The following is a 25711-nucleotide window of genomic DNA, read 5'->3' as shown; positions in this document are numbered from 1 at the left end:
CACCTCCAGAAGAGCTGATGTCTCACCAGTTCGTGCCCGTTCAAAGCTGTAAAAAATGTCACAGGGAGTGAGGACCAGACCATGGTTGCTTGAGCTCTGGGTGTTCAGTTGCTTTGAAACATAAATGGTCCTTTGTCACTTTGATGGCGATGCTTCTAGTCAAAACTATAAAAGGAAAAAGCTAGTAAAAAAGAAGATGGGAAAACACTGGTGCTGCCTGTAAATAACCCTTAATCACCCTTTTCCCTCACTCTTGATGAAAATAATTATTAAAAATAGTTCACTGCACTTCCAAAGTGGTAATCAGTGTAGCTCTGTATTTTTGCCAGGCTAAGTAATTCCATGTCTTTCTAAAAAGATGTTATTTTCATTTGAAACTGGGATGATTTAAGCCTGATATTTCAAAAATGGGTGGTGATTGATTAGTCATCAGTCTAATAATGGACTACATCTCCATTTTTTCCTCTATCTTTATCATATTTTACATAATTCATTTGGCTTAATTGGACACTAAAATCTTTTTCCATGTAATGACTACAGCAGATTCACCCTCCCCTGCTTGGATTCTCTTGAGATCCCTCTGCCCTTGCTCGCTGCTCCTCAGAAAGCCCAATTACACCCTGCGGGATGGGGTAGCACAGGGATGGGACTCTGTGTGCCATGCATGCATGCCCCCTGTTATTTTTTCTGAGCATACTTAGTTTTTGCATTACAACAAGGCCTGAGGTAATAACTCTCATCAAGTTTCTGATGTACTTCATGCTGTAAATGTGGGAGGTAATGATTCCTTCTCTTAAAAATATTCACTTTAACGCATATAAAATGGTGGTAGAGTTAAGTGATTTAGGATGTGTCCCACGGGGAGCATCTTAGAAATGCAGATTATTCGAGTCTGTCTCAGTCTGAGGTAGCTGAAGCTATTCCTCATGCGGCCACTTTGTCTACTGGCAGTTAATGGCAAGGAGTTTCCACCATGCTTTGTGTACACAGAACAAACTCCTTTTACTTAGTTCAGAGACTGGTAACAAGACTGGCAAGGCCTGTATCAAGCTCATCAACCCTTTGTTATGCCAGGGGTCAACCAGATTCCCAATAGTAATGGAAAGGGAAAATAATTATCAACCTTCTTTCTAGTTAGCAAGGGGCCTAGAGCTTGAATCTGTTTCCACTGAAGCTGATGAAAATCTTGGTCTTGTCATCATAAGAGTCCCTAAAATACGCTTCATACAGCTACAGCTGTTTTGAAAACAAAGGACTTGCAAATCAGTAAACTTGACTGATTTGATATGAACTTGTCATAGGGAAAATGAGTTGCCTGTTCACTCACTATTTTGCCTTTTTAAAAATATTTGCAAAGGTCATGAAACAACTACTAACCTGCCTTCGGAATTAAACTTTGAAGAGGATACTCCTGGGAGGGGTTTATCTCAGTCTAAATTAGATAAAGCCGCTTGTTGCGGTTCATATATTATTGATCTTTCAGCAATAAATCCAGAGCTGTGTTCATAAGCAAGAGACATAATTATTCAGATTTTTATCCTTATCGCTGGTGTGAAACAGCAATTTTCAGGAAATATTTGCCTAAAGTGTACCTGGCGATTAGTCCTATTGTTAATCATTATTAATATTCACAAGAAAAAAAATGTATATTTAAAAAAAAGGAAAGAAGGAAAGAGATTTTTAAAACTTCCTGGAAATGATATAAATCTGTTAATTCCTGATGTTATAATTATTTGTGTTACAATGGTTTACAAATGCCAATTGAGATTGGGATTATGATGTATAAGGAGCTAAGCATACCCATTTTAACAGATCTTCTGTGATATAAAGATATTCGTTAAGTTGGCAGGGAAGGTAAAGAGTAGAGGGTGGAACTCTAAAGGCAATTAAAGGACTTGCAAAGTCCTTTAAGTGGAGCCTGGAACAGAACCAGTCTTTGAATCCAGACTAATTGAATCCATGTATAAATTCTTTAATCACTTCAGCGTGCACGCACAAAGAAGTACCAACTTGATTATATAGAATAGGAAGCAAGTCTTACCAGTTTTATGAATCATTGTACGTGCTCTTTGATTAGAGGAAGTAATAGAACTAAGCTGTGGCTGCTGCAGCATAAAATGTAGTGTAAATGAAAATCAGTACAACAGGAATCTGCTTTTGCACATTTTCTCTTTGGATCTCATTGTCTCCTCCTTTTACATGTAGGAAAATCAGTCAAGCCCTGATGGTCCAGCTTGCTGTTCAGTAAAATATGTCATCAAAAAGACATCATAAGAAAGACTTTAGTGTGGCAAGAAACAAAAAGAAGAAAATGAAGAGCAAGGCAAAGGGCTCTTCCATGAATGACTAAAACAGTAACTGTAAAAGGAATGAAAAAGCCAAAAGCTCGTAGGAGAATTCAAAGTGATTCCACTTTAAAGCTTTTGAAAATGGCCTCTGGCCAGATGCAAATGAGTTCATTTAACATATGACTTATCCCTTTCTTTTTCTTTGAATGGCATGTAGCTTCAAATTATCTGTAAGCTTGATTACATTCCTGGTTTATTTCTTCCTATTGAAAAGTTGTTATCCCACATCTCCAGCTCACTTGGTGTAGAAAAGGTATGTAATACAGATGACATCAAGCGAAGAAGTAGTGAAATGTAATAGCTGGCTCATTAACGAAATCCTTTTGGTACATTTTTAGTGTAGCACCTGCCTAGGTATCAGTAATAATTAATGTATTTAATAATAAGTCTGCGGACAGAGTATGCTGAGGCTGATGAAATACCTGTTTGCATTGTGTTGACGTGTTACCATCGGAACCCTGTGTTTTCTTCTGTTTGCAGATGAGGCCTACTGCCTTTACATGGAAATCAGGCAAAATATGCTACTGGGTGTTGCATTTTATACACAGTATGTTTATACCAGGCATCTGGGAGGAAGTTGATAAAAAGTCGACAGCAAGAACTGGTTGACCTTGCTACTAAGATAGGTTCTAAACCCTTTGGAGCAAGACCATCTTCTCTAGCTTGTTTGCACAGCACCTAGCACAGTGGGGTGGTGCTCCCAGACCAGGTTTCTCCAGCACAGCTTCTGTTCAAATAGTGTCTGCAAGGATCAGAGGGGCTCCTCCTTTCTGATGTGGCCACAAATCACCTTGTGAAAGAGAGCTTAAATAACAAGTTAGGATGGTTCAATGTATCTGGTACCTACTAACGATTTGATTGTGTAAATTTCTGTGGGAGGGGAGGTTTGTTTACCCTTGTGTTTCTTAGGGATCTGTAGTAGAAATGGGAGAAAATAAATATGGCAGAGAATAGGATGGCAAGATTGAAAGAGGATGGGGTATGGATCTTTTCTTGTGGTGTGCCAGCTACTGTAGAAAAATTAATTCCTACAAGGAAGAACCGGTAATAAAAGTAGATCAAATTGTTTTCCTCGTAATTATGCAACTAGTAACGATCCCTTAATCAGGGCCAGTGGGAAGGTCAAAGTCAGCTCTACAGTTGCAGTCGCTTTGCGTCAGGGACTGGCTCTGATCAATGTTTGCGTAGTATCTATTTTAGTGAAGCATTCTTGGTGCTATTATGATCTATTAGCCAGACCATGCTGTTACTTAAGAGAGAAATGTCATATTGAAAATCCATGAACACAACAGTTGATGACATAAGGAGGAGTCACAGAGAATCCACTGGAGTGTCTTCCATAACTACACTGAGTCAGTTATGTGCAGTCTTACCCAGATGGGCTGTCCATTGATCTAGTTCAAAATTGCTGAGTTACCAAAGCTGTAATTAAGGAGCATTTATTGAATTGAAGTGAAGTATATCAGACACATGCAAAGCAAGTTTGAAGACAGGCATATTCTAAAGCAAAACAAACCAAAACCAACCCCCCAAAAAGGTATTATGTACTAAAATGCCTCTATGGATAGAAAAAGATCAGGAGTAAAATGCGAGAATATGTCAAAGTCATATTAGAGGTTATGAAATAACGGGTATAAGGGATACTAGTGATTTTCTAAGTGGACTGTTGATAGTGACGGACATAAGCTTTGCAGAAGAAAGTGAAAAGAAAGAGGATGGTGAGGTGTGGAATGCTGGTCCAGAAGCTGAGTACTTACACTGACGAATGGAGGGATCTTTCTACATGCACATACTCAGTTCCTCTTCCCTTTACTGGCAGAGTAAAAATGACCTAAGGAAAGGAGACGTCCCACTTGATTGTGCGTGTCCCACCCTCCCACTTCACAGTTGCTAGTTGCTGCTGTGTGCCAGCTTCACCAAAACCTCTGCTCAGCTGAGATACACATCTTTAACCTCTATGAAAGTCAGGTTATGGGGATCTCAGAATGCGCTTCCAAAACTGGCAATCAATTTTGCAAGAGTTGCCTTATAAAAATCAGTGATGGGTACTTTCATAGTTAATCCAGACTCCATGCTATCTGAAAAGGCTGGGGAGGAGAGAAGGAAAAGCTTCAGCTGTTTAACCCAGAAAACAATACAGATACTGTAAGTGAAATGCATCAGGGACAGGGAAGAAGGGAGGAGTCTTTCTGCAAAAAAACCCTTGTGTTTAACCTAAAGGATATAGATTGCATGTGAACAAGTACTTTTAAACCCTCGTTTTATACTTGTGGGCTGAAAGATTTATAAATGCAAGGACAGGCAGGTTCTAGATCAGCAGCAGGGGGTGGATGGCAGAACTGCTGCTAATCTGGAATTCAGTCTTTTATCACGGCAAGCATATGAAAGCATTGCTTGTAAGAGTAAGGGACTGGATTTGATGACTCTTCCACTCTCATATCTATGATGCTGCTTTTTTTTTTTTTTTCCCATTAAAAATTTGCTTTATTGAGCTCCAGTTGAAGCCATGCAACAATCTGGAGCGTAGCTGTTGTATTTGGGGTTTTTTTGTTTGTAGCCCAAACGGCCTGCTTGACCTTGTTGTTTGTATAGGCTGAACTTCATGAAAGGAGCCAGATGAAATGAAAGAGAATTAGGTGGGTACAGCTGGTGAGATAGTTAAACAAATAGCTTTTCTGTAATACTCAGCACCACTATATTGAGGTGGGATGTAGTTACGGTTACTGAGCTTTTTTGCAAAACAGTGAGTGCGGAGAGCTTACACATTGCCAGCTGAATCCTCCAAGTAATGATTACTTTGTTTCTTGGTGTTACTCTGTATTAGTCCCTGTAACAAGCCAGAATGGAGTTTTGACATGTTAGATCTCCTCCAAATGAACCTAAAGATTTCATTATACTTATACCATGATAGAGTTTCGCAGGCCATTACTTTCTACTTGAGAAGGCAATGGATATTTTCAGATCTTAATTCCTCAATTTGCTAGATAACTCCACACATTTTCTTGCAGGTATTATTCATGTGAAAGGTGTAAAAATTAACTGAATGTAAAAAAAAGTCAGGGATGCAGCATCTGACCCATTTTTTACCTGGTTCTCAGTTCCGTACCATTGTGATTCTCCTTCAAAACAATATCCTTTAATCTTACACTCTTGCATAAATTGGAAAAGACATTGACTTTGATAACTCTGAGTGCACACCAGCTGAGCTGGTTTTGGCATTTTGAATCTTTATTTAGGAGGTTAAAATGAAAAGTAAATGTTTCTACATTGGTAGCTAGGGGTTTCTTTCTATTATGGTGGCAGGAATTAGCTAAACAAAGTTATGTTTGGGCATCCTTTACCCTGCCTTCTTTGACTTTTGCATTTGTTCATATGCTACATATTCAAAATACTTCTGCCAATTTTAGGGGGGGGGGGTTGTTTGGTGTTTTTTGGTTTTGGTTTTTTTGGTTGTTTGGGTTTTTTTAATTAATATTGAAGAGAGACATGGCAGGGTCATGGTCCTGCTATCTTTCCTCGCATAGATAGTGCCTGCATGCTTCTCATTCACTGAAATGAGTGAGATTGTCCTTAGCATGGCTGTTAATGAATGTACAACAATGAAGGAGTGTCTGTTGTGCTCTAATGTTATGTTTCACATTGGAAACATGAGTAGACAAATTAAAAATCAGGGCTAAAGGGCCATTCCTGTGTCTCTGTGAGAAAAAAACATATAATCACAAGCCACGTTCTTAGGGGATACTGGTATCAAAATTCAAAATAACCTCTTCTCTTCCTTATTTACAGTTTCTCCTGAACTGTTCTGTTTAAAAGTCATATTGTATTGTTGCTATTCAAGTCAACATAGTTGTTAAGAGGCTGTGAGAACCTCACATATAATAACTTACATTTATTTAAATATGTACAGTTACTATGTCTGGCATCAGTGGGTATCCAGCCCTGTGTCATAGGCTTTCTTCTTTGCAGAAGTACAAAAGTCATGCCTTTATTTTGTTTCCAATATTGACAGGGTGATGCAATTGCTTCCTGTGACTCCTCCGGCATGATGAAGCTCTGGGACATTCGGAAGTCGGTCCCTATTTTATCTGTAGATGCAGGCCCACATCCTGCCAACCAGGTCGTCTTTGATCACTCTGGTAGGATTCTAAACTTTTTCTACCTAAGGCGTGGTTTGTTTTGAAATCTCTCTAATCTCTCTCCGGTTCTGAAGCCAGATAGCACATGCGAAACAGCATAGATGTGTTAATTTTAAAGAAGAGGTGCCTGATTGTGCCAATGATCAATACACTTGTTTTCTGTGGACTAGATTGGCAAATTGGACTAATGGTCCATTTATATAAAATGAAAAATGTGCAATAACAAAAAGTGCAATTAATTACAAAAATAGTACATAAAATACAGAACTGATCACTGGGGATAAAAAACTTAAGGAGATTACCTATGTTCTGGTAATGTTTATTCTCCATTACTATTTGTTGTTTTATTAGCTAATTCTGTACTTGCGTTTCATAACCAATCTTACTAAGTCCTCTTATAATTGCCTCAGAACTTCTTTGTGTTGACAGGACTGCTTACTATGCACAAATAATTGAAGTAACCAGTTATTTTTCATCATCAACCTTGTATTACCATGTCAGCAATATTATGAGCAAACGTGCATTTTCATTTGAAGAGGGGCTGTTGTAAAAAATTTTTTGTTTGTTTTAAAACCAGTATTAATCTTCAGTTCCAAAGCACGCACAAGCATTCATGTTGCAGCACAGAATTAGATCCTAGCTTAGGAAATTGTTCTTACTCAAAGGTAGTACAATATGATATGATATAATACAATAATATATAATGTAATATATATAGGTATATTGAAAAATATGTCTACATTTGCTTATGTTAGGTGCATAAAATATAAAGCTTCAATAGAATATGAGAGATAATTAAGGAATCATTAAACAAAAATAATAGTGTGATATTTTGTCATAATGACCCACATACTGTGGAATGCATAATATCAATATATTAAGTCACTTGGCAGAAAACTTTGCCATCAAATTCTATATTATTTGTATAGCGATTTCACAGATCTCTCTGCTGTACTATTAAATAAGGTGTTTTCATTTCCAAGGGGAAAAAAAATGTATTGACACTGTCCATTTTTGACAGCTTCCCAAACCCAAATTTAACCACTATTCTGTTTATGTGTGTAATTTGGAATAAGAGCTCATTTTTTGTTCAGGAGGATTTGAAGAAGTTTTGCATTTTTGTTTCTGGACTATAATGTTGGGTCATTTGCAAAGGAATCACATCCCTGAAAAATGCAGTAGCAATACTTCTAGCCAGATGGGAACTTTCCAGTAGAAAGGTTATCAGCTTCAGGTAATCTAAATGGGCAAATTTTCCCATCATTTGGATAAAATCCAAAATTTTCTCTGCAGGGGTAACCACACAACAGAGAGATCACATTGGGACGGATGATCACAATGAGGCATAATGCAACAGGATGCAATCGCACCTAGCTAAAGATAGGAAAATATCTGGCTAAAAGGCTATCATCACAACTCCTGTTGTTTGAAGAGAGATAGTGCCTACGCCACCTAACTAGGGACAGAAGACGAGGCATACTGGGCCCTATCCACACACACAGACTGAAAAGGCACTGCCTTTTCTGAATAGGTACCTTGTAGAAATGCAAGCATACTAATATCTGTTTGTTCTGGAGCAGTATTTCATTTACTTGATGAGTGGCTGGAAGGAACACGTTTTCTGCACTACATCCGGGGGAAAGATGTGGTATTGTTTAGCAAACCTGGCTTTGCTTGGGTGCGGCTGGTTCGGTTACTGCTAGCAATGCAGCGTGGGATGCAGACTGAGGTGAATATCTCTGGGACCCTGGGTTTGTGGATGTTTAACTTGCGCTGACACCATGTTGTCATAGCTTTTTTTTGCTAATACCAGAGTTGCCAAGCTACCTAAACCAGAGGTAGCCTGTGTAGTCCTAAAATGGCCCTTGATGCATCAATGAGAGAGGCTGAATGATGTGCTTGTCTGCAGCAGCAGAGGAGTAGATAAAATGATCCAGCAGATTCCTGCATTGTTTGTCTAAGCAGTAATTCATGGATTTGGTCAGTCTAAACCATTCAGTCAGTCATTTGAGTGGAGTTAACTAAAAGTAATAACCATGTTGAAATAAGTCAAACAGCCAGAATACTTCAAAAGTAAATGGTGATGGGAGAATAAATCCTATGTTTAACTAACAGCCTGTTGGGCAAGGGACATCTGTCTCATTTGGGACCTCTGTTTGTGGAGAAGCTTGGGTGGATTTTTCTGACCTTATCAAAGCATGGCTTAATTTCCAGCTGTATCCCTCATTTTCTCCTGGTGATGTTACACCACCTCATGTAAAATACTTGACTGCATTAATAGTCATAGACACTGGAAGCAAATTGTTCAGCACCTTACAGGTGGATTTAATTCCTAGGTTACAGAGCCATGGTTGAGCAGTTTTTTTCTTCTGCCCAGTAATTATTTAAATTATAGCTAATAATGATAGAAGGGGTTTATGAAAAGTTTGGTGGTATCAGCAAATGAGATTGAGGTCAGAGATAGTAAGGCCCCAACTAATGGAAGATTTTTGTTTGGTTTTTCTTTGTATTGTTTTCAAGCAATTATCATTGCAGATGCAATGTAGACAAACACATCTTACCTTTTGTTTTTAAGTGGTACTATCTTTTGTTGGTATGACATGCAGGGGATGAGAGTTGCTTAACAAAGAGCTAGTACCAAGAATGAGTTCGTAAGTTCCTGGGATTCTCCGGATGGCATTGTTGGGGATGGTCCTTGCTAACTCTAGTGATCCGAATGCTATTCATGGCATAAATGCTTGACCATAAAGCCATTTTCTGCTTTATCAGAGCCACACACAGATCTTAAATAAGTTAATGAAAAAAGTTGTGTATAAATCTTTCTGCTTTAGCTACACTCTGCCTTAGCTTTTCTTTAGCTCAGCTTAGGGGTGGACTTTTCGATATGGCATGCTTGTGAATGAGGAGGAATTGATTACATGCTTAATTACCATTGCACTTTATGTGGATTTTCTTCTTTCCCCCAGTCCTTCTGAAACTAGCTCATGGTCTTGCAATGAGAGGTGGTGATGGAGCTGGCCAGGACTCAGCCCACTGGGGGCAATGATCTTCAATATTATGCTTAAAATCAGAAATACAAAGGCATATGTCCTTTGAATTCTGCATGCTGTGAATGGTCTCAGAGAGGGGACCAACTGTGGTTACTGTGCAAGATGGACCACAATATAACTGATTTTTTTAACTAAATTCACTTTTTTTTTCATACACAAGTTAACCAGCATGTCCATGTGCTTATATTCTTGTGTAGCATTCATGAATCCCTTAAACACCCTCTTGTCATCACCTTTTGTGTTTCCAGTTGCTGTTTAGAAAATGTACTTAATATGATTAATCACAACACAGTGTTGCGTATGTAAGAGTCAGAGAAGCTGTAGAGGATTCTAGTTTACATGCTACAACTTATTTATTTATTATCATAATGTATTAAAACAAACCAAACAAATCCCAATACAACAGCAGCAGTCCAAAATCACTAGCAGTTACTGTAAGGCCAAGGGAAAGCAAACAATATTTGGAAAAATATAGTGCTAAATTTTGAGATCCGGAGATACATGTTATCATTTAACCTGCTTCCATCAAGCTTGGCAGTGTTGCTCTCAGCATTGAAGAGGTGTGAAGGGTATGCGATTCTTCTGCCAGAGCACAAACAAATAGCCTTACAATGCCTCTGAACATCTCAAAGGGCAATATGTACCTATTTTATTTGGAAGGAGAGTATATTAAAAGAATGTAAAGGTTGTAAATTAATGTGAAAGTTGAGAAATGCCAGGATCAAGGTTACCTTGTGAGACAAGTGGTTTATTTTAGAAGATAGGAATTCTGGCGGTGCAGGAGACTCATTGTTTTGGGAAGTGACTGTCGAACAAATGGTACCACTGTCAACCATGGTGGGGTCAGGGTAACTGCTCAGTGTTGCTATCTAAAAGCGAGCTTAATTTGCTTAGTTACACACCACATGACATTACGCAGGACCATTACCATGAGACAGCCATTAGTCCAATGGGTGACAATTGTTTGCTGTTTGATCTGGAGTTGGTTTTGGTGTTAAATAGTAGTCTAAGGAATTTGTTTCTGTATATTACCCACCCTTTACTGAATACAGAATTATTGATGGGATTTTCTAGGATGCCATTGTTGAAGCATTTTCAATATTTGCACTTGACATTATTTGGGCTATCACTGATAATATTAAAGCCACTGGCTATCCACACAGGCCTCGTGAGGGATGGAGGCATGGAGATTAAACCTCAGATTGTTAGAATTTCTGCGGATACTGAGTCTTCAGGTAGAGTTCCAGAATTACAGTTTTCAGATTCCTTATCCGGTAACAATTTCTGTGCTCAGAACAGAACTGGCAGAAATCGTCCTTGTAAATTGAGGGAAAAAGTTCCAAAGTATAAATTGTATTCTTAAATTCATCTGTGCCTAGCTGAGTATATATTCTATTTCTTAAAGGAAACATAAACAATATTGATTTATTAAATGGCAGTCTCATTTATTTAGAGGTTTGATCTTGCAGTGAGGTGCCCACTCAATTTTCTCTTTGGTTTCCTCAATTTTGGTTGGTATATTGTCTGCAAAGACAAGCTTGTATTGAGATGCCAGGTGTCTATCTTTTCTCCTTCTTTCCTTCTTTCCTTCACATTTTTGGTTAATCGATACCACTTAAGTGGCACCGAGTAGATAAAGCTTCATCTTGGCAGGGTGGGGGATTTTTCTAGGATGGAAGAAGCTCTCCTTTGCTTGGAAGCTGTGCAGTGGATTTTGCAATTAGCAGCTAGATGTGGGGAGAGCAGGGGATGCACCTGCACCTCTCGGATCTCGGGAGGGGACTATGTCCAGGTATCAAGAGAACCAGAGCAGGACAAGATCTTGACTCTTTATCTCGCTTTTTTTGCAGTTTCTGAAGCTTGCTTTTTGTATTTGTCTCCCTCTTGCTTACTGTTAAAGTCATGCTTGATGGGAGAAAAATCCTCTAGTGCGGAATTTACCACAGTAATCTTTTTTGCAGCATCTGATTTTGTCCATATAGTGCAATTACATGCTGACATTAATGTGTGTTTTTCCCTATGACCCCCATTTCTGACTAAAAAGCTTTTTTCATTACAACACTTTATTGCTCTGTGTTCTTTAATCTCCAAGGCAGATTACCTGATAACATCAATTGATTCCTTAGGGTGCTTTTCCCCTTGTGGTTCAATGCCTGAGTCCCTACCTCAATTCTGACTACGTATAGGCTGTCCCAGGCAATACAGTCTCAACTTGGGAAATTTTTACTTTAAGTTATTGCAAATAACGCAAACTTCTGATCGCTGATTCTGGGTATTGAGAAAAAAGAAAACATGAAGCAGTAAACAACCACTTAAATAAATGCTTTTCCTCCCCCTTTCCCAGTCTCAGCTTAAGCCAAACATCTCTCCTCCCCCGTTCCTAGTCTCTGCTTGCCTTGGTTTTGCTGTGGGCTGCGCCCCACCATCCCAATTCCTTTGGTGCAGCAACAGGTGATGCGAGATGTTGGGGTTGTGTGTGTAATGGCTCTGTCTGCCGCTCCTCTGTGCTCCTTACTGCTCTTCCTCCAGTGCTCCAGGCTGTCACTGCTTCACTGTAGGTCACCCACGGGCCACAGGTGTCCCTGCCCCAACGTGGGTGTATATCCATGCATGGACTGATGGGGTGCTCATGTAAAGTAATTGGGGGCTTATGTGTAAATTAGTTGGGTGTCAGTGCATGAACCGATTGGGCACACATGCATGAACTGATCGGGCATTCATGCATAAGACAATTCGGTGCTCATGCATGAATTAATTGCGTGCTTGTGCATGCATTAATTGGGCGCTCATGCATGAATGTAGTAAACTCTGCAAATTGATGCCCAGTATGAAAAGAAAGCTTGATGTATAGATAGATTGAAATAGATATAGGCGTAATTCTTTGGATTTGTCCTGGCACAGAGCTCAGACAACTCCCAGTTCTGGTTGTTAATAAGTTTGGACTTGCTACAGTGCTATAGCTCCACCTAACAGGGCAGCAAGGTGATCAAGCCTTGGTTTTGGAACACATCTTTCCAATTCCTTTGAAGCATTTGCTCTTTACTTAGAAAATGGAGACTAGTTCTTCCTTATTTTGCTGCCCGCTTTGCTTCTGATTCAGGCTTTTCTCAAGTCTATTCATAAAGCATAAGCTACAATCTTGTACATCACTCGTTCCTCTCCTTTCTCCCATCATGAATTGTTTAATGTCTGTCCCATCAGAACCCTTTTCTTCGCTATAGGTTCAGCCCTGCAAGATATGTGTGTTTTCACTGCATCCTTACACACCCTTTTCTATACAAACTAAGGATTCGCATGTTCTGTTTCTTTTAAATATAATTGATCCACATTCTTACAAGTTTTGCTTGATGAGCACAAATGCAGCCACCCGCATCTCTTAGTTCTCCATTCTTTATTTGGTGATCAGCATTTTTAGTTTGTCTTCACTTTCTTGGCTTCAGCGCATCTCCAAGTGCTGCATCAGTGCTCTGCATCTGAGCACTGTTCTCGTGCGTGCCTCCTCTGCCAGGCCAGCGCAGGGGACACTTCTGCAGAAACTGGGCCAAGTAACAATCAGTCACAAAAACCTCTTCATTCCAAAATGGGATAGGGCTAAATGCCAAAGTCAAGCTTTTACTTTACACTGGCAAGTTGCAAGCAGTGGTGGGTCTCCATTTGTCCTTTGTCTTGTCCATCTCTCTCTTTCTCTTTTTCCCGTTACTCCAAACTTGAGTATCCCTTCATAAAACTTTCCATAATAAAGGAACCATCAATCTACAATCAATCAGACTTACAGACGGGATTACAGGGAGAATGAAAGACACTCTTAAAGTCTGTGGTATGTGTTTGGCCCATGTCTGAATGTGCATCCCTACTTTAAACTGGTCTGTGGGAAATAAACTTTCAGGTCCACCATTTGTTGACCAAGCTGTTTTTATACAAGCAAAAGATTTTCAAAAATTATACCTCAGATAGAGGGAATAGCGGTGGGCTCGTTCACCTCACCCACACTAGCAGAAAGGTTTTGTGCTTTGTCCTTCAAGCTGAAATCCCTGCTTTGGCAGAGCTTTGCAATAAACAAATGCTGTTGCTCCAGCTGTGTGCTCTTAGACAATGCACCAATATTGATGTTTTGTCCCTAGGTGGCCTGCCCATCCTGAGTGTTTGAACTGATGAATCCATTAGTGGACTCCCTGGAGAGATTCCTGTGCGGTCTGAGTTGGTTTACACAAGTCATGACCTATTTTCTAGTCCGGATCATGCAGCTTAGTCTTGGAAGTCAGGTCAGCAACACATCTGTGTCAGCCCTCTTTCTCGAAGGAGTGCTTACAACATCTGTTGACCATCCTTAATTATTGCTATGGTTATAGCAATGGTTTATGGGAGTAAAAGGATGTGCTGAAAGACTACATTATGCAACAGTAATTCCGTGTCTCATAATTCTCACCTCTTCCCTCAATGCTGCTGTGTTTCATTTCTCGTTCTCAGTGTTTGTTTTCCTGACCATAAAATTCTCTAATTTGGAGGTAGTGGGTAGATTGGAACTTACACACATATAAGCTGATTGACAGATCATTTTGTCTCCCTGTTTCATGGGGGTATGAAACTATCACTCTCCTTATTTCTGCCTGTTGCAGTTTTTCAAAAGGGAAAATGTTGGCAATGAATTTTTCCCTTTTGTTGATCAGAAGAGTTGTGCCACACGGTATTTCTGTTGTGTCATGACCATTTTTCAATATGAGCAATCTCTACAATATTTAAATATGCTAGAAATGAAAGAAAAGGGATTCTTAAAATATACGACTTTATTTTCAGTACACACATAATTTAAAATGTATGAAATATTTGTCCTTTGGAAAGGAAAGGGAGGTGGCTTGGAAACCCCTTATTTTACATTTTTTGCCCTGGATGCAAGATAGTATTTTGTCTCTGGCTGTGTTTTCTTTGCTGAGCTAATGAGGGTGGGGACTGTGTACTACTGCAGGCAATTGCTTTGAGCGTTGAGCACTTTGAAGAGATTAGCCCCATTGATATTCCCTTCATCTTTGTTAGAGAGGAATGCTTCCTTCCCTGGAGTGCAAGAAGATGGACAGCTATTTAATAGAGCCAGCCTTTTTCAAGTAGATACTGCAGTACTAAATACTCCCTTCTCACTTGCCTGTGTATACCCAGCATAAAAACAATGTTCTGGAAGCCAGGCCTGTGCCTCATTAGAGCAATATATTGACCTGCTAGGGTTTTTTTTGAGGACCCCACGTTGAATGGATTATTATCTGACCAGTTAAATGTTATTCTTCAATGAGAAGCAACAGTTTCAGCTGTTCAGGCAGTCAGCCAAAACATGGTGATGAGCGAATTGTTTGTTCCAAAAGTAAATGAAGGGAATGTCCACATGATTTTTGCCATCCTTGTATTAAACTAACAGAAGCTGAAAACTGGAGCTTTATGCATCCCAAGTGGGGCATAACTGATCAAAATTTTGATTCTCCAGCAGCTATCTACAAACTGAATTAAAATGGTTTGCAACAGGTTGTTTTTTTTCCTAATCCCATTTAAACTAGGCACAAGTCTAATGTATTTAACATCTCATCTCTAGCATTTACTGCTTTTGTGACTTTACTAGGTCCATGTGTTCTATTCTATATTTATTGTTTATATTAATTCCAGCTTACAGAGTGCTGCAATTAGCAAATTCCCACTTTGAATATATTTACAGTGATTAAATGAGAACTCCTTTCCTTCAGTCAAACTGCACAGCTCCATCTCAAGCCTGGCTTAGATACAAGAGCTTCATCTCCTGATTAACTTATTCCTGCAGACAGTCAGAGAGTAAGGACCTCTGAAGGTCACCACAGCCTTTCTTCCATGAAAGCTCCTCTTAAATATCGACAGCTATCCAGGTCTTGTGTTTTGAGTAAAGCATCTGTATTGTATGTAAAGAAATGAATCGATACTGCATTCATCATTCATACCCTGTAATACAAGAAAGGGATTTTTGAAATAAGGTGTAATATTGATCTAGTATTTGTGTGTACTTTCTATGTGTTAAAGACGCAAGATAGAACAGCCATAGCATTCTCTGCCAGGGACTGGATAGGTCAGGGAATCTGTAAGGTGACAGCGATTTGCATCTTTGTCACTGTTGAAATTAAATATATTTTCATCACTAACCAAGAGTCATTAGTTATCTGGTAGCTTTGTGGACTGATCCAGAATTGTGCTGGGAGCGTAGAACATATGCTTATGAAAAGAAGAAATTGGGTGGTTTTAAGAGAAGCAAATACTTACGAGAGAAGGAGACAGAGTCCATTGGGATTGGATGCTTTAGAGAAAAAAATAATTCTTGTGACAACCTAAGTAACTCAAGTATGTTGTTTCAAACTTAAGGATAATTTAGGTAATTTGGTCTATTTACCCACCATTCTTTTCCCTTTCAAGAAGCAAAGTTCATATTTTGAATGAAAACTTTGAAATAAAATGTCAGACACTTTCATGTAAAAAAAAATCTATAAAACGATCCATAAACAGTATTTAGCTTTCCACTTTTTTGGGGGGTAAAAACTATGCCAGTCTATGTTGAGTTTGAATAACGCACTTTCAGTAACTCAAAACCTACATTTTATCGAACTTGCTATTTTTTCAATATTCATTTTTAAAAGTAACTGAATTCTAAAAGAAAATTATTCACCTCTGGATACCTGTATTATGATTACTAAAAGAGTTTTGATTCCTTGAACAGCTCTTCTACTTGGTAAATGAAATATATTTATGAGCTAGTTCTTTTCAGAGCTTGGGAAGTGGCATTTCTTTTTTAAGAAAGAGATCATCTTTAAATTAGAAGTATGCTGTCCTTAGCCTATTTTTATTTTATTGACAGATTGTCACAGGAGCTAAAATGCATAATCATCAATAGCAAGTGATCCATGGAGCTATGCAAAATAAATTGATTAACAATATACTCTCCATACAGATGTCCTAGGAGTGCTTGTTATTTTTTATGAACCAATCTGGGAGTCTTGGTTGCTTTTCATGGGCCAGGTGGAAAAAGGTGAGTGAGACAAAGTTCAGGGCATCTCTGCAGTTATTCTGTTGCTGCTAGCAGTCAGAACTAGCTGAAATGGTGCTCTAATGTACACAGAAATGCATCGTGTTTGCTGAAAAGGAAAGAATGCCAGAAATTTGCTCCTACCACAGTATCTGCCAGCCTCTTTTTGTCAAGCCTGCATGCCAACAAAATAAACCCATTGGCTTGAAATGAATTTGAGGCCCGAGACAAAATCCCTTTGTCATGAAAGCATGATTTTCATTTCTTTGTTTTTAATGCTGTTCCACTAGTAAGAAAATTATGAGTTAGATGCCTTTGAGGCATTTAACTTACGCTTATGCAGAACTGTTCCTCAGAGAAAATTGGATGCAATTTTAGGATTAGGTAACTGACCTAGGAGAGAGAGAGAGTGCAAAACTTGCATATCCACTTTTTCCAGATGGATATTCACTAGGAAGCCTTCAAACTGCTCATAAATATTGCCTGTCCTTTTGTAAAGGGTCACACCAGCAAGCACATGGTCATTTCCTGGGCAGAAAGACATTTTTTGTACTGCGACTTTTGGGCAACAAAATAAAGTATTGTAATTCCCTTTCTTTTTCTGTGGCAAAATACTATACATGATGGTGAATGGGAAAATAAGGAAGAAAAGAAATTCTATAAACAGCCTCCAAAGTCTGACTTGGATATTTGAACTGTTTGTTTGTTTTGTATTTTCCTCTGGAATGAACTTACTTTATTTCTTTGCCCGTCTTTAAACTTGTGAAAATATCGTTTATGTAGAGCTGTTATCTCTCTGAGTATCACATGCTCATGGGGAGTAGGGTAAAATCTACTTACCTGTAGTCTTTCCTCTCTAAATTAAATTGAGTGAAAAAAGGAAATATCTTAATTAATCCTTTCTTTTTCCTTTTTTCTTTTTCCCTTCTCAAATAAAGCAAAAGAGGGAGTGGTGGTGATGACGGAGAGTTCTTTAATGTTGGGTTCATGTCAAACATCATTCCCCTTTTCACATTTTATATTGTAAATGAATATGTGTGGAATATGTCAGTGATCCTGCCTGGAAACGCAGAAGAGCAAAAATGGAGTGTTTCTGGGTCATAGCATAGGTCTGTTTTGCCAGTATCCCATCTCTGGCAGTGGGCAGGAGGTGATGCTTAGGGAAAATAGATAAAACCAGAGTAAGTAAACACTGAGGTTTCTCTGTTACCCTTCTCCAGTACTCTGTGGATTAGGAGCTGGGGAACTCATGCACTTGTCTGGTGTTCATGGATCTCTCTCTCCTCTGTTAAACTTGTCTGATCTTTTGTTTTGGAACTTCTTTATATTTCAGCTTCCAACAGATCCCATAGCAATGACAAAGTACTTCCCTGCCTTTGCTTTAAATCTTTTAATGATGCATTCTGATTCTCATACTGTGGGAATTATTGAATAATAACAAGTTCCTTGTTCAGCCTCTTCGTGCTGACACATCTTCCCCTACTCTCTTTGCAGAGCTGAAGAGTCCCTGTCTATTTAATCTCCTGGATACATAAGCTGTTCCTCATCTTTCTTCATTTGTTGCCTTTCTGTAAATCTTATTTTGGGTATATTCTTTTAGAAACGGAGGAGAGGGACGAGGCCTGTATGATCCGTTTAAGATGTGCTTAAAGCATGGTTTTAAATAGAGGTCTAACAAGGTTTCCTGGTTTTGTTGTCTAGCTTTTTTCTTCCCCCACAATAAATCTTAACATTATACCAAGCTGATGTTTTCAGAGAAGTATCCATGGTGGCTGTGAGATCTCTCTCCTGAATGACAAAGGATAGTTTACAGTCCATTGTTGGATTTGTATATTTAAGGATATTTTTGTTCATTTGAATCATTTTGTGTTTCTCAGAATTCAGTTTCATCTGCCACTTTAATACTTAATCTGGTAGCATCTTGAGATTCTTCAATGAGTCTATGAAATGTGCTGTTGTCTTGAAAAACATGAATAATTTTATACTATCAGAGAATGTCACCTCAAAATTCACCTTCCCACACTTTAAAAAAAAATATTTAGTAATGTGCTGACTAGCACAGGTCCCAGAATAGATGTCACATTCTTCTGGTAATCTGCTCCTGTCTTTTCCTGACTATGTCCTATTGGATTTATAAAACTCCTGTTTGAATACTCACTGATTCTAGCAAATATTTAATCACTTTATTCTAAGGTTTTGGACTTCTGTTCCCTGTTAAAAAACCAAAACAGCCCAACCAGGGCATGTCACAGGAGCTACAAAAGCAGTCAGCTCTCTGCATAGTTCTGCTTGCTGGTGTGATAGAAGCTGGTTGGATATGGTTGAAATAATGCATAGGTGGCTTTGAAATCCATCACAGAGGAGAGGGATTTAGCCCATTGGTACAGGGGGCACCTAGCTTTCTTTGCATGAGCTCATCTTTAAAGGAATGGATGACTATTCCCCATAAAGGAATGTGTCAGCAATTCCTTCAACCAAAGACATCTATCTGTATAATATAAGGTGTTTTGCTTTCTCAGCTGGATGTGCATCTGAAGTTGGATGGTAACATTGAAGTTGGATGTTAAGATCAGGAGTGAAGTTGTTAACACTGTCCTTGGAGTGCAAGATTCATTGTATTTGAGAATTTCATTGTGCATTCCATAAAAAAGCAGAACTTAAAACATAGTCTGTTAAATTCATTGCCTTCCCTGGCTTCCTTGCCAGAACTGTAGTAGTAGTTGATAACAGGCTTTTATTCGGGATCATCCCTTTCTGTATTCCAGACTGCAGTCACAGCTGTCTACTTAAAACTCTAATATACAATCATGTGTATTTGGCTAAACAGGTCTTTCCTTACATCACCGGAATTAGCCCTCTCCATTTTGTGTCCAGTATTTGGGTTTTTTTATTTTTATTGTGTATTCTTCTTTCTTCAATTTCATACACTGGCCAGTCAGCCTGAATGACATTGGGAATGTCTCTGATAGTATAATGGGCATTTATAGCAGTGACTGTAATTAATGATTAATATTTTAGCTGTGCTTGCAAGCTAAGTTTAGGCACTGGCAAAATAAAGAGTTGCCTAGAGTCATTGGCTGATGGACCAGCAAAATAAGGGGCTTCATTTAAGGAGATGAACCCTGAGTCACACCATAAGAAGGGCAGATCTGTGCCAGTGCTGGCCTCACTCAGTGCTGTGGCTGAGAGGGCTCCTCCACCTCCTTCCCTGAGCAGCTTCAAATGCCAGGAGTGAGTGAACTCCCTGGCTCTAGAAACACACGGCCTTCCCAGTACAGCTTCTACATCTGATGTGAAGCATTTGAATCTGGGACTGCTGAGCCTTAGGATACAGGTATTGTGATTGATGTAATGTTCCTGTAATTTTTAATTAACACATATGTTATAGATTTTTCATAACGTATTTGCGTAAATTAGTAGACAGCTCTGATGCTTGATAGGACGTTGCAGGAATGGTAACGCAAAATCAAGGTAAACAAGGTTATTGAGTGTAATGAACAGTTCTTCCCTGGCGTCAGAGCAAAACATAGGGAAAGGAAACGGGGTAGGAAATCAGTAAGGAGAACCAACCCCACAGAAATTACTGAACATTGCCTCACTCAGAACTCCCCAGCAGAAGAAAAAAAGATGCTCTCCTGAAATATCACCCAAAGTCTTAGCTGGTAGATAGATCTGAAGTTTGGAGAGAAGACTGACATTGTTCGCTGGCAAGCGCTGAGCATCCCTATGGCATTGCATACCTTGTGCAGCAGGTTCTCTGTGGCAAGCTAGGACTTAGTGGACCAAGGTAGAGGGCATCTTGAGTCTCAGTGTTGGTCCTCTCAAGGGAAGAGAAGTCTGAGCCTCACACCACCACAGAGGATTTCTTTTTGACTTCTGTCATACTGATACAACATGCTCTGGGTTGCTGTTACCATAGTCCGACCTAACCAGCTTCAGCCAGCTTCTGTCTAGCAGGCACTATTACTGTCTGTCCAGTATATTTTCTGAGACATTGTAGGAGACCCAACTAAGAAGATACCATCTGAATGCTGCAGCAGGCTACTCTGTTAGTGGTTCATTAGGTTGGACATCTCGGCTCTGTGATGTTTTTCAAACACAGCTTCACTGGGAGTCCTAGTTTAAATTTCCTCTGTGCGTGTATGCGGCTGGCCTGAGGGCTCTTGGGGCTACCTGCTTCAAACTCTGACACTAACCAGGGACTCTGCTATGTATTTTATAATAATTCCTTGTCATTCATTGCTCATTTGTTTTCTGTTTCTATTTTCCTTTTAGTGCTATAAAAGCTCTTCTCTTATTTGACGTTCACTTCTGTGATTTGTCCTGATGTTCTCTGCAATTATAAGTTTTAGTAGTACTGAGGTGAATGTCTAAATAGTTCGGCGGACTGGCTCCAAAATGACACAAACTGGGCTGCTCAATAGACGAGAGCACAATCAGACCCACTAACACAGAGCTGACATTCACCTTATGTACAAGTACGTGCAGATTACAGTCTTTGGGCTCTGTACAGTTTTTCTCTTAACGTATATATTCACAGTCTGTTTGGGCTTTTTAGAATGATGTACCAAGGGCTGGACAAGGAGGTTTTATTACCAGAAATTACCCCATTAGGTGTGTGAAGCTGTTTTTTGCATAAAGATGTGGCAGAGTGACCATTAGGGTCCCGCCATTGTAAAATAGTAGATACCATGCTCACAGTTGAATTACTAGGGTGGCTCTATCAGCTGGGCTATAAGCACAGTTGTACCATGTATGCATGTATTTGAAGTGTGCTGCACTGGACTTCTCTTTAGTGTTATCTGAATCATTCTTTCCTTATAATTTGCGGAGGAGAGGCGAGAACCATACCGCAGTACAACCTGGCCATCATCATGGAAACATAACGCTTGTTGGTACATCCTCTCCAGAAAAGGAACACCTGCAATAGTTATTGGACAGAACATATGTGCAGCGCAGCTCAGTGAAAATGGATTCAAGCATTTATTTTCTTTGGTTGTACTAGACCGACAAAAGTGAAAACACCTTTATATGCTCAGTGATTTAAAAGCAGCAAACACACCTCAGCCCATCTACCACCACATACATAATCAGTTTTGGTATTTCTAAGCAAAACAAATACTTCCAAAGGAGCTATTGTGAACAGATGGACTCACGTTCATAAAACAGACAGTTCCCTTTTTAAGTGGTTTGTTTGAATAAAATTCATTGTTTCCATTGAGATTTAAACTACAATTTGCTTAAATTATTTTTATATTTGGCCATTATATTGTGAACATATGAAATGGGCAAAATGTTAAGAATAATTAAGCAGAGTGGTCCTGAATACCCTGGTGAGTCTGAAAAATCATATACAAAAGAAAGCAGCTATCTGTGGAGCTGCCAATTCTACTTATATAAGCCCATCTGTTTACATCTACGCCTGTTCCCTAAAGAAGAATACATCTTATGTGAAGAATTCCCACCAGATCCCTCAGATATTTTATCATTCAAGAATGTTCTTCCTGTTCTCCCTCTTTCCTTTATAAAAAACTATAGAATTAATGTTTTCGGTGCTGTCTCTTAGAACATTTACAAGACAAATAATGGACTTGGCATATAAAATTAGATGAGTTTGTTCTCTTCTGATTCTGTAATGAATAGAAATGGTTGCAAACCATTTACATATACCTTTGACTCACAGTGGCTTATACTCTTGTCTTCTATTTATCTCTCCCCTCCCACTTCTTTATTCTCATCTTTAAGCCCTCAGACCATCTCTTGTTAAACCTAAGGTATAGGTTATTTTATATCGAATTGATCATGTGGAAAGGCTGATTGCTGTTTACATGGTATCTGGTCAGTGACAGATTATAAAACTTCTTTTAAAAAAAGAAAATGGTATTCACGAGCTCCAAACTTTGTGTTTCCCTGTATTCCCCAGTCCTAGGAGTTCTGCAAATGTAGACCTAATATTTTACTGCTGAGAAGCAGCAGATGTACATTCCCAGGCTTATGTTTCATCCTCAGAACTACTTTAACAACAAAATTACCTGAACATCAGATATAAGCATGTAGACTTTTTTGATCTTTTTATTAAATCCTAGTATCAAAGTGGATTTATCCACTCTCAAAGATAAGATGGGGGGAGGCCAGCTTTTGAAGATCATTTGAATTTCTTTCATTTGGTGGCCTAATCTTCTTCCTACTCTATTGAACTTCTGTAAATTGTTTAAGGATTCTTAGAACAAACAAAAAAAATTTCTGAGAGTTCTAACTTCTGATTTAATTATCAAAGTGTAAATTCTTTACATAAACTTCAGTGACACAGCAAATACAAAATAAAATGAGGTCAAGTCAGAAAAGGAGCAAATTCAATTAGCCCCTTCAAAGAAATCTTGACTTGATTTTGAGTTTTGAATTACAGATTTAGAGTAAGGGTGGGGGTTTTTCTAGCCAGCTTCTGTAGAACTGAAATATTTGAATTCATCTCACTTCTAACAGTAAGTTCCTAACCAATTGTAATGGTTCAGGTGCTTGGAAGGCTGTTAACTCACGTGTGCTGCTCTCTTCCCAGGTAGGTAATTCCATTCTGACCACCCGAATATTCTTTATATTTTGGGCTTCTCAGCTGCTGAAGACAGGAAGCGCAGCACTGTGCTCTGCCTGTGTTTTATTCAGAGGGGTGTATTTCGGGAAGACCTGATTGTTCTTTTCTGCCAGCTGCAGCGCTTTGAGTCATGCCCCATCTGCTTCAGCACGCCTCTGCAGGAGTCCAGCAGCCTGCCTGCACCAACGTGGTTGGGTTAACTTAGGTCAGAGCAATGTGTTGCACTGATTAATTAATGCTTTTGCACAACTGAAGTTGTCTAGAACCAGATGCAGTTCCTAGCGAAATTCCTTTTGCTTTGGTAGGAAGTGAATGAAACACATAAATGAAGGTCATAGTAGTAGTAAGCTGTAGCTCTGAAGTATCCATTATTGCTATTCAGTTTTATTAGCGTTCTCTTAACATTAGCTTTGGCTTGAAATGTCATTCTTCTCTCTCTCATGCTTTCTGCTTGCTGAGAGGCTGCTGCTACTCGTTTGTGGGTCTGGGTGCATGCTATATATCTCATGCGGAGAAAAGGGGCTCCAGCATCCTTTCCCAGCATATACACATTTATACTCCCCAGCCTTTCCGAGCACAGATTTTCTATGAACTTCCATCCTGCATTGCCGAGGTCATACTAGGGTTTCTGCACCGCTTGTGAGGAATAATTTTTTACCTAATATTTGTTGTCTCTGTTGTAAACAGTGGCTAGCTGTGTTTTAGGTAAGTAAATTATTCCACGGTAGCCTGTTTGTGGCCTTGGATGCCGTAAAGACAGAAGGAAATAGGAAAGGCAGTGCCCTCTTGACAGGGAATGGCTAAAGGCAGGTTGTGGGATATGTTTGTGGTGCCGTCTCTTTGTAAGTGCTGGGGTAGGATGTAGTGTGCAAAGGTCCCATCATCCGACATTTTTGTGGGGTTTGATATTTGTGTGGAAGATGAAGTGTACTGGTGGACCGATTGACTCTTGAATTGAAAACCTTCTTGGGACTGGGGTTTTTAATACATTTTTTTTCCATGAAAGGCAAAAAAAAGATTAGGCAGAAGTAGATCAGGTATTTAAGACCAGTGAGGTTATAGAGATTTTTCTCTGTACCTAGGGGCTGTATCTAGGGGCTCTTCGCTGCAGTGGGACAGCAACCCTTAGCCAATGTGGATTAATGCTTGATTTCTTCATGCTAACAGCAGCACACTGAAGGGGTTTTGCTGGTCCTTGAAGCGGTTGGCCTTGATGCTCCTGACTGCACTGGTGCACCTTTTCATGGAGATCTTCTTGATTACACACAGAGTGGGCTATGTGTTGCTGTTTCATGTATAAGTGGTACCTGAGAATGTGCGGATGACATCTGAATCATGGGAAGAAGTTAATTTAGAAAAATGAACAGCGCACAGACTACCCGGGTCTTTTTTCCTCAGTAACCCACAAGAACTGAATTTCTGTCTGACTTGTATTGGAGTTATCATAGTGTTAGGAGGTGCTGTTTGAGCTGGGTTTTGACTAATGTTTTTTTACTGTGTTAACTTTTCCTTTAGTAGGTATTTCTCATAAACAGCGTTCACCTCTTTTTTTGCTTTGTTTATTGTAACAATGTCTTTTTCTAGATAGATTTTAAATAGATATCTCTGTATCTTTTTAGGAAACTGGATATAGTATTCTTCAATTGTTCAGCTGTAACAAAATACTTTTCCCAACCCATCCAGTGATTCCAGCAATCTAAAGCAGAGGTTTATATTTAAGACTAGATCACAGCTAAAGAAATTTAGAGTATTATGGGATTCTCTGTCGAGGCCTTTGAAGATACCGTCTAAAACACTTTTTAACTACTTGGCTCTATCAGCTATGGGGGAGTTATCATCTACTATTTCCAAATGGTTAGCAGATAAAGTCTTAAAGGCTTGGAGCAATCCCGATTGTACAGTGAGTCAATTTATGGGAAGAATATCTCTTGAATCAGTAGTTAAAACTTTATTACAGATGGCTCAGATATTGGGCTTGATTTATTCTTTATATCTTCTGTAGTGACATGAGTGAATTGTCTACAGAAAGGCCACATCATAGTTATTACAGAATAAAGGGCAAATAGGAAAGGTAGTTGCTTCTTCATGGGCCCAAAACACTTCTTCCCTTTTCACCAGAACAGAGAATGCAGAAATAAAACAAGATTCTTTTTAGGTTGTTGCAAAAAGTTGACAACGCATTTGTTTATACTTAGGATGTGCTTGACGGTAGTTTATATAAAAGTCTTTTATACATACCAAAGAAAGTTGTTTCACCTGATGATAGTATTTGATTTGATTTTATGCCTCCCTAAAACTATCAGGCATTAATTTAAATCATGCAAGGCAAAGAGAAGGAAGATCTTAATAATTTTAGTTAGGTTATATCTTATCAAATTTGCTTAAAACTGAAAATTCCTTGCACTTCTGGAAACTGAAAGCCTTTCTTTTATGGTGAGACACCTGAAAATTTGCACTAGATATATCTCAAGGAAAAAAAAACCATATTTTGAAAAATTTCTTAAAATCATATATAAAAAAATTCCTACAGCCATCACCATTTTTTCACACTTCTGTGAGGAGAA

General features: G+C 39.0%; 1 protein-coding gene across 2 annotated transcripts in view; it reads left to right on the top strand.

Annotated features, from left to right (window-relative positions):
• The window catches only part of SPAG16 (sperm associated antigen 16), a 420853-nt gene that overhangs the window by 303203 nt on the left and 91939 nt on the right, over positions 1–25711 (top strand). For both annotated transcript variants that reach the window (XM_030018160.1, XM_041124471.1), the window contains exon 15: positions 6358–6484. In XM_030018160.1, coding sequence (XP_029874020.1) covers positions 6358–6484 — 127 coding nt within the window. The remainder of the gene's footprint in view (positions 1–6357; positions 6485–25711) is intronic.

Source organism: Aquila chrysaetos, chromosome 6 (assembly GCF_900496995.4).
Source record: "Aquila chrysaetos chrysaetos chromosome 6, bAquChr1.4, whole genome shotgun sequence".
Classification (NCBI taxonomy): domain Eukaryota; kingdom Metazoa; phylum Chordata; class Aves; order Accipitriformes; family Accipitridae; genus Aquila; species Aquila chrysaetos.
The sequence above is the reverse complement of the archived record's forward strand: the minus strand, read 5'-3'. Positions and strand labels throughout refer to the sequence as shown.